The 15,338-nt window shown below is 35.9% G+C and overlaps 1 protein-coding gene across 7 annotated transcripts in view; it reads right to left on the bottom strand.

The window, feature by feature from the left end:
• HELZ (helicase with zinc finger) overlaps positions 1-15,338 on the bottom strand; it is a 73,920-nt gene that overhangs the window by 20,691 nt on the left and 37,891 nt on the right. For 5 of the 7 annotated variants that reach the window (XM_046902157.1, XM_003642346.6, XM_015279974.4 and 2 more), the window contains 8 exons: positions 14,552-14,731; positions 13,931-14,035; positions 8,358-8,536; positions 7,806-7,924; positions 6,437-6,582; positions 4,751-4,898; positions 2,183-2,366; positions 1,024-1,252 (listed from right to left, as the gene is read on the bottom strand). In XM_046902157.1, the coding sequence (XP_046758113.1) occupies positions 1,024-1,252; positions 2,183-2,366; positions 4,751-4,898; positions 6,437-6,582; positions 7,806-7,924; positions 8,358-8,536; positions 13,931-14,035; positions 14,552-14,731 (1,290 nt within the window). The remainder of the gene's footprint in view (positions 1-1,023; positions 1,253-2,182; positions 2,367-4,750; positions 4,899-6,436; positions 6,583-7,805; positions 7,925-8,357; positions 8,537-13,930; positions 14,036-14,551; positions 14,732-15,338) is intronic. The other 2 variants (XM_004946221.5, XM_025141653.3) reach the window with 1 other exon arrangement.

The following is a 15,338-nucleotide window of genomic DNA, read 5'->3' as shown; positions in this document are numbered from 1 at the left end:
TAAACTAACTACAGATTAACTAACAGCCAGTCTTAGGTAACATTGTGCATCCTGAACACCACTGTGGGAAAGGGAAGGAAAACTAAGCGTAAATTCTAAACCAGAAGTAACAAATCTCAATCAGCACATCATGACAAACTCCATAGCTGAGTCATACACCGCTGCTGTGTGGGTTAATGAACCAGAGACTGCAATGGCAGACTAAGAGACACTCATCATTTGTGGGTCAAGTGCTCAAGAGCTCTCTCTGATCAGCTAAACTAGATCCCATCTGAAACACAAGCAGATAATAGGAAAAATGAAATAAAACCACAACTTTTATTTCACTTTCACTAAGATGTTATTAGTAGTTTTGAGCAGATTACTTAAGTAACATATGGACACTCTTGACACTTTCCTAGCAGATAGTAGTTAAACACAGATTACATTTTATAAATACAGTTATCAAAGATTTGGATTCCACCTGGGCTTTTCAATTCTAACCTTTGAAAACCACATCCATTTTCACTACTTGGTCAGGAGAGTAGAATACAATGTAGATGTAACAACTGAGTAATACATATTTTTAGTTTTATTATAATAATGCAGTCCATGCAGTGTTTCCCCCCTTCCAAAAAATAAGCCTTAGGGCTTATCTCTGATCATCTTAACATTTCAGGTCTTCCATTGAAAAAGAAACCTTTGAAGAACAAGAGCTTAGTATCCTTAACAACACAGCTTACATTTCTTTTTCACCTTTCTTCACTCAGATCTATAAAAAGTAAATCCAAAGTTCAAATCTTTGCAAGAGTTGGGAATACAAATGCTTTGCCATCGTTATGGTATTTTAGTGGGCATAGGTGTGAAGAGCTTAAATATCATTATGCAGTTATTTTAAGGATTTAAAATATAATAACGTTCTTTTGGGTGTCAAATAAGACATCTTTTGTTTTACTGAATCCATCAGTCATAGATGAAACGTATTTTCTAGCATTTCTAAGTTCTGATTAACAAAGGAACATTCATAACGTATATAAGATATACCTGCATCTTCCAATGGAACATAAAGCAATGGGATCTCCCACCACAGCTACCAAGGATTGTGCTCTTGTAATGGCAGTATTGAGAAGTTTGTAATTAGACAGGAAACCATAATCCAAGTCCTCTGTTGAATCCTCGAGTAACTGCTCTTTCCTTTTAATTGGTGTTTGCTTATGTTTGCATGTATGCCGTGTTCGTACTGTGCTGAGAAACAACACTCTAAACTGCTTTCCTAAAAATGAAGCAAAAAAACAAGAGGTCAGATAATATAGCTATTTCTGCTGGTAAGACAATCAGACCACTTCTCTTGCCAGCCAGACTTCACACCTAGATATTCTGAAGAAATGATAGCTACCCTTCACATGAAGGGCTTTATGCAAGAATAATAAGATGTAAAATTTTTAAAAGATGCACTATAAATAGCATTTTCTATTACAAGAATATCTCCTGTATAAAAAAAATAATTTTTCATCTCAAAATTAATCACTCCAGAACTTTCTGAAATTCTGATCATCTTTACAATACTTCTATTCAGCCAATAACAAATCATGCACTTATTTATTCTACCTTTAAAAAAAATTGCTCTAGACATTCTTGTTTTATATTGAGCAAATCTCTCCAATACATGATAACTGCCATGAAAAAAACCAGAGCACACCACTCACTGTCACTCAGTTTCTTATCTTTCTTTGCTTATTCCTGACTAAAAGTGCAACCTAGCAACAGGCCGTGCCTACACAAAATTCTTACATTATCAATGTGATCCAAGAGACTTATGTTTGTGGGCCTCTTTTTACATTCTGTTCTATAAACAGAAAATCAGAAAAACATTTTGAGGCTAAAGCTCCGTCACATTCTTATTTGGAACTATTTTTTCTTTACAGTAAAAGTATATCTGTTTTCAGTTAATCTACTTCTAAAATTAACTGGAGCTTAGTTTTGAAAAAAAATGTATCCATGAGTTTATTATTTTGCTATTCTCTGTTGGAAAACCATCTAATCAACATATTTGCCACTTTCATTTTGGTACACCAGATTCATTGGCTGTATCACAGGTCTCCTTTTGCTCTGACCATTTTAAGTTTTTAAGTACATCATATTTAGTTTCAACAGTCACATTTCAACTTCTTTATCACATCTGAGACATACAACCATTACTTACCCTGAACGTTTAGCACTCTCTCTACACTGACATCAGACAGTCTTTTTTTCCGAAGTTCAGCCCGAATTCTGAACACCTGATCAGCATAAGGTGTCACGACACCTATACTGCCATCATCCAACTTGCCCCAGGCAACAGGCCATTTTCTTCTTAACTCCTCAACACGCTCTACTACTTCAAACACCTTAAAAGAAAGTCAGAATTCTTAAAAGAATGCTTGATTGAAGATCACTCTTTGATATGGAAAGATGATTTTAATTTCAAAGATCTAAACCATTTAAATGGTAACGCATTACATAGCTCTACTGAATAAGAAACAATACTACTGTATTCTACACCAAAACTCTGAAGTATTACGCAGTAAAACAATGCATTAAAGGTATTTACTATACATTACAATTTTTCAACCTTGAACTAAAAGTTCGCCCACAAAAATGTCACCTTTCAAGTACAAACAGGGAAATGATATTAATATCCTTAATTTTAATACTTATGATCTTACTAAAATGTCAAGTGCAGTAGGACATCTCTCATCATACTTTATCTGATTTCTTTAAGTAAATACACTGCCTAAATAGGGATTATTTAATTTTGACTCTGGATTTTAGAAGTCATATTTGAGTTTGGTAACTTAAGAAAAAAAGAATGCGTATATCAGAACACATTCACTTCCCATTCCAAAGGATACCACCAGGAGTTTCAGATTTTTTTTGTTTTTTTAATCAACTGTCAGCTCATCTCTATGGAACACTAATAAGCATATTACCAGAAAAGACTCATAAGTAATAACAGTTGAAAAACTCTTCCTGTGAGAAGACAGGCCTGAAGCAGCCTCCTGCCAAAATGTGCCAGGCATAGGAGCTCCTGTTTCAGCACACAAATATGAGATGCTGCACTTTAAATGGTATTTCTGAAAAACTTTATGGGTGTTTTTTTTATTATTATTATTAATTTTCAGATGTCTACATTAGAATTACCATCATACAGGTAAATTTTGGAGTTAGAACCAAAGAGAGGAAATTCACTTTGCTGACTAATAGTTAACAGAGGCACCAATGAACCTTACATTGCCCCAACAAAAATTTTAATTAAAGGACAAACAGCAAAAAAAATCTCCTTCATCCTCTGAATTTCAGTTTATGTTGGTGTTTAAGCAGCTGTTGTCCTTCATTTCTGCCTGCAGCTATTAATGACTCACAACTTTCTGACAGCTACTGGGCCACTGAAGATATTTTAAGCATTTTTTACAACTTTTTTTTTTTTAATGGAGAAGCAGTACAAGTATATTGATGAAAGTAGTCGGCTGCCTTCAGTTTTTCCTCTGTGATGTGTCCAGACATCACTGAAGGCTGAAACGCACCTAAAACCAGCATGAGCTTAGTAGATAAGTAGATATTTTAGTACATGGAGGAATGCATAGCTAGTGCAGCATAACTACAAGAAGGTTAAAAACTGCGTGTCATGAAATGAACCACTAGTCAACCAGGGAAATCAGACAGGTCTGCAACATTTCATAACAAATACTGCTGCTAAACTGTAACCTAAATTCAGTGTAAATTTGTTACCTATTGAAGTTAAGATAGTTTCCCATGTTCAAGCAACTTAGTGATATTTCTTTTTCTTTAAAAATCATTTAAAAGATTTCTTAAGGCAGCTTTTTAGTGGGGGGAAAAAAAGGAGTTGCCTCAAATTTCCCTGACTTGACGTGACCGGAAAAAATACATGTATAGACATCATTCCAAAAGTAATGCCTTCTATTTACTTCCAACTTTTTTCCCCACGTGGAGGAATTCACTTCCACCCCTCTACTCCATCTGCACTTCCATGTCAGATGCCATTCTGTCAGGCTGCCCCTCTGCTGCCATCTGTCACATGGCAACAATATGTAATGGAATACTGGTGGGAAGGTTCAACCTCTACTGCCATACCACCAGCATCCACCTCTGACACTGGGGGACAAAACAGGAGTATTACAAGGGCTACTCCTAAAGTAACGCCTGTTAAAAATATTGCCACATCTGGTCTTTTTCTTAAACTTGAGGGAAGGAATAATTAAAAGTAACAACTGAATACCCATGAAGGTATGTGAAACAAATACTTCAAAACAGGTTCTCACTGAAGAAAAAAAAGTATCTGCACACGATCAATTAGACACTGCTCCTAAACATATTCAAGCAAATATGAAATGTTACTCCAGAGGACTCTTATCTGAGTGGGAGCATTTCTACAACAGTAGAAGAAATTTAAATTTTACTTCAAATTGCAGTTACTCTCAGTTGCTAAGATACATCCATCACACTGTCACAAAAATTATCAGGAAAGACATCCCAAAAAACGAGCCTAAGAGAAAAGTAAGCAGCTTGCAATTTGCAAAGAGAAAAGGACAATAAATTAGTGGAAATGTTTACCACATTTGCAATGTTCACTACTTCACATTTAACAAACTTCACGTTTCTTTCTCATGTTAGACAACAATGCGTGCTTTCCACCCACACTGAGCATAAACCAATAAATGTGAGGGTATGGGAGCTTTATGAAAAATCAAGGATAAAGCCAAAGAAGAGTTACCTCTGCATTATTGTAAAAAGCTGTACTATTTTTTTCCTGCACATCTTCTCCACGTGCTGTGAAGAAAGTTAAAGGGTAGAAATCTTTGTGTGCTGGCTGCTTTCCACTTGCCATCAATTTGCCTTCATAGAAAAGTTCAGATGTGTAACTGCAACAAAGCAAAATGGAATAAAATGTGGAGCCTATACATGAGCTCACTAACATGAGAATTTCACCAGCAAAATGTGCAATCACAAAATTCTTTGTAAGGAAAATTACTATTTAACTACTATTAGTTTTTACTTACTAAATTAACTCTTTAATTACTATTTAACATCTCCAAGGATGCTCTGTAAAGCAGGATAGCCATACTACAATTTCTTTTGCAAATTAATCCTTAGTAATGAGTTCTCATTAAACAATAGAACAACCCTTTGTAGAAGGACTGTTTTTTCCAGTTACAGCGCCAAATCTGTTCTTAATTTCTTTTGGTCTCTCCTCTTCAGCTAGGTAGGCACGATTAATGAGATCACCAGGAATTATCTTCCTACACTTATTTCTGTCATAAATGTCATGGTCCAAGATATCAAAGGAAATTCCACGTTATAAAGGAAGTAAACTGGACAGAACAGTTCCCTACAGTTCGATCTCTGTGAAAACATGTTTCACTTCACACAACAGTACATTACATACACTATTTTGACTCAACAGCCAACTATCCCCAGTGGTAATTTCACAATCCTTACCTTGGTATTCAACACAGTGGGTCTCTTTAGGAACACACTGTCTGAACTTCAAGTGCTGAAATTTCTGAGGCAAGTTTCATGGAAATCACCTCTACGAAAAAGCTGAAACAATTCCTACTCTTCCAGATTCCCTTTCATTTATAACTTAAAATTTCTAGAAATGTCTAAGAAGTCTAGAATGTGTAAGAAATAAAATAGAGATCAAGCTGTGCAATAAAGTACACTACATTCTCATTTCTGATTCCCCAGTGCATTTAAATATTCCTGCTTTTGCTTTGAACACAGTGATAACCTAATTAGTATGACTGGATACCAACACAATATCCCTCAGTACATATTTGAGTCAGGACTTAAACTTTAGCATTTTTCCCCATGATTGCACTTATTCTTTCTAGCACAGCTCATGGATGAGCTCATTACATTACACTAGCAGCCATTAGTTTATCATAGCATAAAAATGCAGAACCACTGATTAACATCTTGAAAGAAGCAGCAAACATGCCCAAAATTTGACCTATTTTTTTTTCCTCTTCATAGCTGTACATCTGTATGTTCCTTATACTGCACATATTTTACTGCTCCAACGTAACCTATCCTACTAATTCAAAAAATCTGAAATAGTTTAAGGAAACACAGATCCTACTGAAAATACTGCATAATGGTTAAAAAGGGAAAGTTAGCTCTTTGGCTCTGTGCATCCATCTTGTAGCCAAATCAGCTCTCCACAAATGAGAGTGTCTGTAATAGATCTGCCTAAGTGACTCTTTGATGTCTGCTCTAGGAGACTAAATTTCAATCTTGTAAGAAGGAAATACTCTACTAATTAACTCTGAATCAACTAAGATTTCATTACAAAAATACGAAATGCTTCATCAGCTGTTCTTGGCACATCAAAAGAAAAAATTTGTTGTGCTCACTCATACCAGTGAAAGCATGATACAGTGAAAAAGTTCACACCTACTTGATGATAGCTTCATGGGAGCGATAGTTCTCACACAGCAAGATCCTGCATGGAAATTCTGCAGGGTAGTGCTCATAGAGCCGATCAAGCAATGAAACATGAAGGTTTCTTTCCCTGGCAAATTCACTGTAGACAAAAGGACTGAGCTGTAATAGACACACACATACAAAGAAAACGTAACTAAATATGTGGATTTAGAATTTCATGCTCCCAAGACAGATATTTTGCATCAAAATGAAAATAAAACTTGCACTGTATATTCATTTGGAAGACACATTGTATGGATAAGCATTTTCTAACTATTCCATAGAAATGTCCATTCCTACTGTAAAAGTGACAGAAGAACAGCATGCGCTCACGAGACAATAAAACATTTAATAACTAGGTAGAAAGGAGAGAAGAACCCTTATATATTTTTCTTTGTGGCTTGCAAAGGTTAATAATACAAAGCAAAGTTGTATGGTCAAAAAAATTAAAATAAAAATGACAGTGTGCTTTGAATGCCATTAATAATCATGCTGTGAATCCTTTTATGGATGGTTACTACCATCCATAGAGCACCACAGGAAACACAGAACTGTGTAAAAGCAAAGAAAGCTAACAAATTCAATTGAAAAAAGTAAAACAAAGGCAGCCCTGTTACAAATATGCTATTACTGGCCTTTTTTTTTTTTTAACCAACAAAAACATCATCTAAGATAGCAGGAAAAACAGAACTAAAGATGCTGAAAAAATAATTTCAAATCAAAATTCAAAAATTAAGCCAAACTGTTGATGTTTTGAATATACATTATTCAGAATCTGAGCTCACTATTTCTTACCCCCAGGTATTAGTTTTAGAAATGTAAATGCCTCACAGAATAGCTTCTATCAGAACTTTGTGCAAACCTGAGCTACAAAACATCTCTACATATGTAGCCAGAGACACACAGACCAGAGTTACCTTCAGCCATCCTGCTGGGACTCATGAGTTCTAGCCTGAAGTAGTAAGGATACCATACCAGCCTCTTAAAAAGCACTTTTGAGGTTTGTTAAAAAACAGTCCATAGGATTATAATTATTACGACTTCACATGACCCAGCAGCAGCAATAGGATACGTAACTCAATATCAACAGAAGAATCAAAAGGGTAAGGAAAACAAAGACTTCACCAGCAGGACCTGAAGAACTATATATATGCATGACACAGATGATTGTGGTAAGCGGCAAACCTACTCCAAAGTGGCAAAACTGCTCTATTGCCATCCACTTTATTGCCATTGTGAATTGTCAAGAAAAGGAAAGGCAAATCTATCAAACATGCCATGGACATTTGGAAACAAACAAACATACTACATATACATTTGGTATTATATACTACAGCTTTTACCTGCATATGGTCTCCAGCCAAGACAATTCTCGTGTTTTTATTAGCTAATGCTAGAGGCATAATAGTTTCACACTCCATAGCCTGCGCAGCTTCATCTAACAGAATGTGTGTAAAAAAACCTGTAAGACAGAGGTAGCAGCAAATAAGCAAAACTAGAGATATGATAAAATAAACAGTGACAACTATATAAGAAATTGTACTAAAAAGTTCTGTATTCTAATAGTAATCAAAACTAGAAAAAAATTCTCAAATAGAGTTTTCCCTCATGGATCTCAGAAACACCAGTTCATACACAATACATCTTCCTTCTTTATTTATACAAGGGAAAAAAAAATAGGGAGGCAAAAAGCTAACTTGAATGCCATTAATTTTAGAGCTTTTTACTGAATGTTTTTTCACAAAAAAAAAATCCAAACTATTTTTTTTAAACTTGATTTTTTAGCTGTTGAAAGAACTGAGTAGGAAACAGAAGAACACTTGTCACTCATGCTGGAAGGACAAGGATTCCTCTCAAAGCACCTTACAGACACATCTTGTTTACAGCTATCATACCTGGTTCAAGATCCAGTTGACACAGATACTGTGATGTATTTAAAGTAACAACTACTACTCGTTGCTTAAGAATATCTTCTTTCTGTGGCATCTGAAAGGTGGAATGTGTGCTTGAAATCAAACAGTACTGATGCACAACTGGGTGGACAGTCTTTACCCAGCGATTTCTGAAATATACCCTACAAAAGAAAAAGGAAACTTATTTTCTATACATTTGGAACACAGTGACTGCCTAAAGTTTCAAATTCTAGTATTCTAGTAAATAAAAGTCTTCAAAAAGCAAATCATCACTATTGTGCACAATTACATGCTGAAATATCTTGCTTTCCTTCCGCTATTTGTTGCGGAGCAATACTACACATATGAATGTTTACCAGGGATTGATCCACACGTGAAAATCTGTAAGTGCATCCTACATTTAGGTACTGTGACCTTCACATCAACGCCATTTTTCTCTGTCTGTAAACTCACTATAAAAAATATATATATTTTCTCGACTAAAATATAATAATAGCTAATAGTCTTGAACCTGACAGAGCAGTAGCAGTCTCTACATTTCATCAGTTACATCCATATGATCATTATTTTGTTGTTTTTTTAAGGCATTAATACAATCATGCACTATTTTCATAAATACCATACACTTCCTAAGAACAAAACTGGATCTAAATTAATTGCTTTATCATGAAGGGCCTTAATTCTGATATACTTATTTAAAGAATGATAGAACAGCTCCACAGGAAAGCTTTCTTCATCTAAAACGTCAGGACATTGTCAGCAGCGCGGTGGGCATCAAACATCTTTCCATGAGATTTAAGATATTTTTAATCACTGTGTCATGAGATCAACAAGTTATTCTTAAGTGATAAAATGTTACAGCCCATCCAGCTAAAAAAGGAAGAGGAACAGGGAAGACACGAAGACTGTGCCCCAAAAGACAGAGTGGAAATAACTCCACATGGGTAAGCAGAAATATACCCAACCACACCAGCTGCGGATCCAGATAAAGATGTGAAAGGGCTTCTTTAAGTGGCATTCCTCAAAAACATCACCTGTATCAGGTCAGAACTACAAATCTGAAGTGCAATTTTTAAATTACAAGACACTGCTATACATTCTTATTTAGAATTGAAGTTATTTTAGCTTATTTCCAAAGCAAATTGGGATGCAATGGTTTAAAATAATTTAAGTTCTGAATATGGGATTCAATGCTATTTATTTATTCATTACTTCCTTCCTTTTGATTAAGTTTCTTCTGCACCTGTATCGCAAATCCCAAATCATTAATAAAATATTTGAAAAAGTGAAATTATGCACTCAAGTGCAAAACATGATTGCAATGGGCGGACTCTGGATGTCTCCTCAAGTTGGAAAAGCACAGCTCAGTTCCACATAACATGAAAGAAACCACGAGGGTAGTAATAAATTTGGTGAAAATACAGCTATCAATGTCCATTTCAGACAAGACACACAAAATGAAAGGCACAGGGGTGCAACTGTGCTGCAGTAACCTGAATGGCAACACCACCAGCCAAAAGTGACACAGTGATCAACCATGACCAGTTCAGCCTGGGTTCAGCACTGGTACACTGCTTCAGGATCAAGAACCTTCCAATCTGATCAATGAATTTATTTGCCATCAGACCGATAATCTTTATTTGATATGCTGCTATTACACCAGTGGAGCAACGTGCAGTCAGAACCAGATCACTAGAAGGAGGCAGCAGGAGCAGAACAACACTGCTCTTTTTCATCGCAGCCATTCAGTCAGCTTTCATATGATTCAGTTTCCCAATGTGAACTGAGGATAATACTTACCTACCATCTCACAGGAGTACTGTGAGGATTAATGAGTTTATTGTGAGTTTATGTTTGTAAAGCACTTTGAGATTCTTGGATGAAAGGTGCTATTGAAATGCAAAATATTATGGTTATTAGACATTATTATACCATGCACTGTCTTTCATTACACAAATTCAACTCTCTGTGACTCAAAGATTGGCTGACAGCATTTCAAACTGCACTGTTGCTTACCCCTGAATTTATTTTATTTTGATGCAAGATCAAAAAGGTATCCCAAAGTTAATATGCACCACTGCCAGAAAAGCACCTGGCAGATGTGACTACTTGGAAGAAGTCGTGATATAAGTAAGCCACGCAGAACATGAGATTTCTTGTGTGCAATCTGCACTAATTGCACCTTCTGTAATTTCAAGATCGTTTTCTTAAAGCTGGAGGAACCCATAGAAATATATACAAATATCTTTAACCATCTGAACACAATTCAAAAAGAGCTCATTTTGCAACATACCCTTAACTTCTGAGAGAGCAACCAACCCAACTCCTCCTCCTAATGCTTCCCTAAGCAAAGGCCCTGAATGCCAGCAGTCAGGAGCCACTGACTGACCTTTCCTTCAGTGCCTGCAACTCCTCCTGTTCACGTGCAGCTAGAGGTACAAACACTGCCATTACAAAACCAAAAGCAAGCCACTATTCATGTGCAAGTGTATTTTCTCACATCACGTGCCTCACCTCAAGACTTTAATTGCAGAGAAATCAGAAGCTGGAAGGCTACCTTTACCTGGACCACAGGCAGTGGAATCACACACAAATACACTGGGAACCACAACGAAACAGAAGCCCCATAAGATTGAGTCCCTTAAATCTTCCACAATCAAAAGCACTGAAAATATCCTCCGTAAACAGGTTATCATACACAGAATCTATATTTCATATGGAAAATTATACCACCTTTATGTCTAAGTGTGACATCACATACTCCAACAAAATTTCCCTCCTTTTAATAACATTCGGATAAAACTAAATTTGAAACACCCAAATAATAAACTGTAGATCCTTCAATCACTGCACAGAGAGAATCTCTATGCATCCCAGGTCTGGAGTTTTTAGGTGCCACGTGCAGCTCCAGCACCTGCCTGCAGTGCCTACTGCCAGAGCTGCCTCCCAGGGGCTCCAGCAGCTGATGGAGAGAGACAAGCACAGCCACCAAGTAAAAGCATATATAAGTTGGAAGCCAATTACCACCTCCACTGCTTTGAATCACCCTCTAACACCACCTGCTTTTGCATGCAAAAAAAAATTAAGAGTCTTAGCATGGAACAGTAGCATTTAATTGCAGGCTCTCTTCTCCTAACTGTAGGTTACTGGGTTCTTTTCTTTCAGAAACACCTCAGCATTAATTTACATCAGTAGAACCATTTTATTTTATTTTTTCCCCCATGCCAAGTGTCTTCAGAAACAGGCAGGCTTTGGAGAGTGTCCTTTGAACAGCTGCATTTCCCCTTATCACAACCAGTGCCATTTTTTTTTTACTGGATTCAAATCTGTTTATGGGCATTAGGACTCTGAGATTTTGGTCTCATGGCTTTCTTGCTCTTTTATTTAGGTGCAGAACTTAAATTCAACATAATTTTTCCCCAATTCATTCTGTTTTACTTGTTTTCCAAAGGGTAGAGATAATTATTTGTTAGAAAAATACGCACACGTGAATTTATTACATGGTATTTAAACAAACCCCCCAAACTAAAGGCTTCACATTTTTATGGTGCAGCTCCTAATGGGATAAATTATTTAGTGTGCATTTTACCCACAGAAATTTATAGAAATATTTACATAGTTCTCAGTACTCAGCCAATACTAAATAATTGAGCTTTCCCTCTTCAAAAACAACGGAAATATTATGGTGCTCCCAACTCATCTGTGGGAACATTTTTAACAAACTCATAGCTGCAGAGTAAATACAAAACATCTAAAGCAAACTGCTCAGCCATTCTGAAACACAAACACTGCAAGCAGCACATCCTGCTTGGGTACTTTCCTGCTTCTGCTCCATTTTGTTTCCCTTAGGCAGCAGCAAAAGGCTCAGGGCACTCTGTTTAAACTAACAGTAATGATTTTAATTTGAAAACGTATCTTGACAACAGTCAATAAGAAAGGTAAGAGAACCATAATTGATTTTATGCTAGGAATTATCACATAGCTCTAGCTTTCAGTGCAGATACTGACCCTCTATGTCCTGCTATATCAGCTGGCATGCAGTTAGGCTTCCCAAGTTGTTCAGAAGCTATGTAACACTTTCAAAGTCATTTATAAGCATATATACTTTGTGAATATATAAAAATATATAAGACGGGAGAGGTGCCTCTATTTTCCAAAACTTTTCCTAAAGGTACCATGTTTATTGGAATAGAATATACAATTCACAGCAGCACTTTCTAAAGTACTCATAAAAAGTAACTTTCATAGTATTTTTATTTTAAACATGCGGTAGTTTTTGCGTATTTCTGTATTAAATATCTCTGGCAAATACGTATATGTATATTTAACCTTAATGGAAAAGAAGTTGTTTATGTATGTTTTTCATGAGCATGTCTGACACTGTGCTAAACAGAATACAGCACATGCAGAAGGTAGCAGAAGTCTGGCAACCACAGCAAAACTCCCTAACACCTTGCTCTGTTAAATCACAGTTCAATATTCCTGAAATAAGACACATTTTTTTTCTCCACTACGAAATTAAGATACCATAATGCTTTTCATCACAAAGTGCTTTACAAAGCGCCTGAAGATGGTCTGTGTCAAAATACACCAGATCCAAGAGAACTTCTCCAAGCAAACAGCCTTCTCTTTTTGGCCAGATCCTCAGAGTCTGGGGTTGCTCACATGGCAACTAAAGTCAGCACACCTACCAGAATCTACATCTGTTGTAAATCTCACCCTTTCAGGTAACTTCTTTGGCTTTACTGACATTATGTAAAAGTTAAGTCCAGGATGGCTCTTAATAGCTAGCAAGTAAACACAGCGAATCATTTTCTTTGTAATATAATAAACACACACTGGCATTTAGAAAATGAAGTCCATATACACCAAGCTAGCAGTATTACACACTGTGGTACCGGTGCAAATATTCCCAAGAGTGAGTTTCTGCCCATAAATAAATACTTCCTATTTATATGCACGTTTCACTCTTCCTGTGCTTTAGGTTTCCACTTCTTCATCTTCTTCCATAAGTAACTTCCCCAAAATAACCATGGTGAGCACACTTAATCACATACACAATTACTTCAAGTTGACTGATCAGAAGAGGCCAAACTATCATGGTTTAAAAAAAGATATATTTTCTAAATATTTAGCTCCTATGACAGATCTTTTCTTCAGAAAGCCAGGTGAGCAGCCCCAGTTTCCAAACCGTAAGCATGATTCAAAATCCTCTGGAATTTAAAACGCAGTTAAATTTACTTTTATTTTATTACAGTAGCTTTTAGAGGAGCATATCAAAAGTTTGCTCATTAGGAACGACACATTCAGCAATAGAAAAATAAAAGCTTAAAAAAGGATGTCTTTATTTTTGTTTAAGAAATGATGCAAAATTACAAGTTGACAACATTTCACATTCCTTTGAGTCTATATTTCCAAAATCACTGCTGGTAATGCCAATATGCTTCTATATTTTAAATGTTCTTTAACTCTTTTTTTTTTTTTTTTTTTTTTTAAATAGACACCTTTTCTTAAGAAGAGTATTTTATAGATAAATAATAAGCCTTAAGAAATACCTGAGAGGTCTTGCCTGGGGATTGCCTGCTTCTACATATGGATGTAAATAATCCTTTATGTAGAGATCAGCAGCACTATTAGAATGGGTGCAAATGAGAATCCTGCTGGAATAAATGGTGCAAATAAAAAAGCAATGAAGAAACAGAAAACAATTCAAAGCAGTAGAATACAAAACAAAGGAAATAATGGCCATCTTCCTGTACATTTCTCTTAATGAAACTAGGCACTGACCTACTCTAGTCCACATGGTTCAGCCCTTTAACTTAAATCCTTCACTTATGTAAAGGTTTAAAGTTTAAACAGTTTTCCAACAATTGCAGTTATTAATCCAGACTTGATTTTAAGTAAGGAACAGCTTTTACTATCAAATATACTGCACAGCTTTCCATGTTGAGCAAATCACAGTCATTCTCCATATTGTCAATTTTAAATAGTTTTAAAATGGAAAATACAGGCTAAGACTATAAAATTACTTTACCATTTGAAACAATAACAGATGGCTCAGGTTTGGTTGTTTTTAAGCTGGATGGAAATTCTATACTTCTACGTTTAACGTGAACTTAATAAGAAATGGTACTCTTTGCTAATCATGTATTGCTCTATTTAGAGCTCCACCTCACCTAGTATCCTGTTGTTGCAGTATGTGCTTGACTGCCTGAGCCAGCGTGAACGTTTTTCCTGTCCCATAGGGACCGATGATAAGAACAGGAGGCAGTTGTATTGAAAGTGGGGTAGTGATAGCCAGAACAGCCTCTTTCTGCTTAGCATTTAGCCGAGGGTCCAACTGCTCATCCCATTGTCTGCACAAAAGGAGGCAAGAGTTGAAAATCAGAACCTATGACAACTCACAGTCAAAAAAAGAAATGAAATGAGGTAAGATTTCAAAAGCTTTCATGAAGGTCTGTAAGTTAATGTATTGATTCTGTTATTCTGAGCCACACTAAAACAAACCAGCAGATCTAGCAAAATAACACCCTTGTCACAAAACCTTGGTACTATTTGCAATAAATCAGTTTGGTTTTTTTCCAAAAATAATCCAACTACTTTCCAATTTACAGTACCTTGCCTAAGAATAATTAGCCTCTATAATGCACATTTCAGACAGAAGTATATACTGAACCACTACCTGCTTATAAAAGAAAGCAAACATCAATGTTTTTCTACCAGTACTATATAAAATATAACATTAGCTACATATATTCCAGGCAGTATTTACCCTGTCAGCTTCAAAAGTCAACATTGATATTACCTCAGGCTTGGTAAATATGAACTAGGATGAATCTCAAAATCAAACAAGAACAACAAAAAATAACTAGTAATCACCAATTACAGACTTTGCTTTCCCCCTTTTGAAATCATTAAGGCATACACATCCAACAAAAAAGAAGTCTAAAAGGACCTCTTCTG

This window comes from Gallus gallus, chromosome 18 (genome assembly GCF_016699485.2).
Source record: "Gallus gallus isolate bGalGal1 chromosome 18, bGalGal1.mat.broiler.GRCg7b, whole genome shotgun sequence".
In the NCBI taxonomy this organism is placed as follows: Eukaryota; Metazoa; Chordata; class Aves; order Galliformes; family Phasianidae; genus Gallus; species Gallus gallus.
This window is presented reverse-complemented; position numbering and strand designations above follow the sequence as displayed.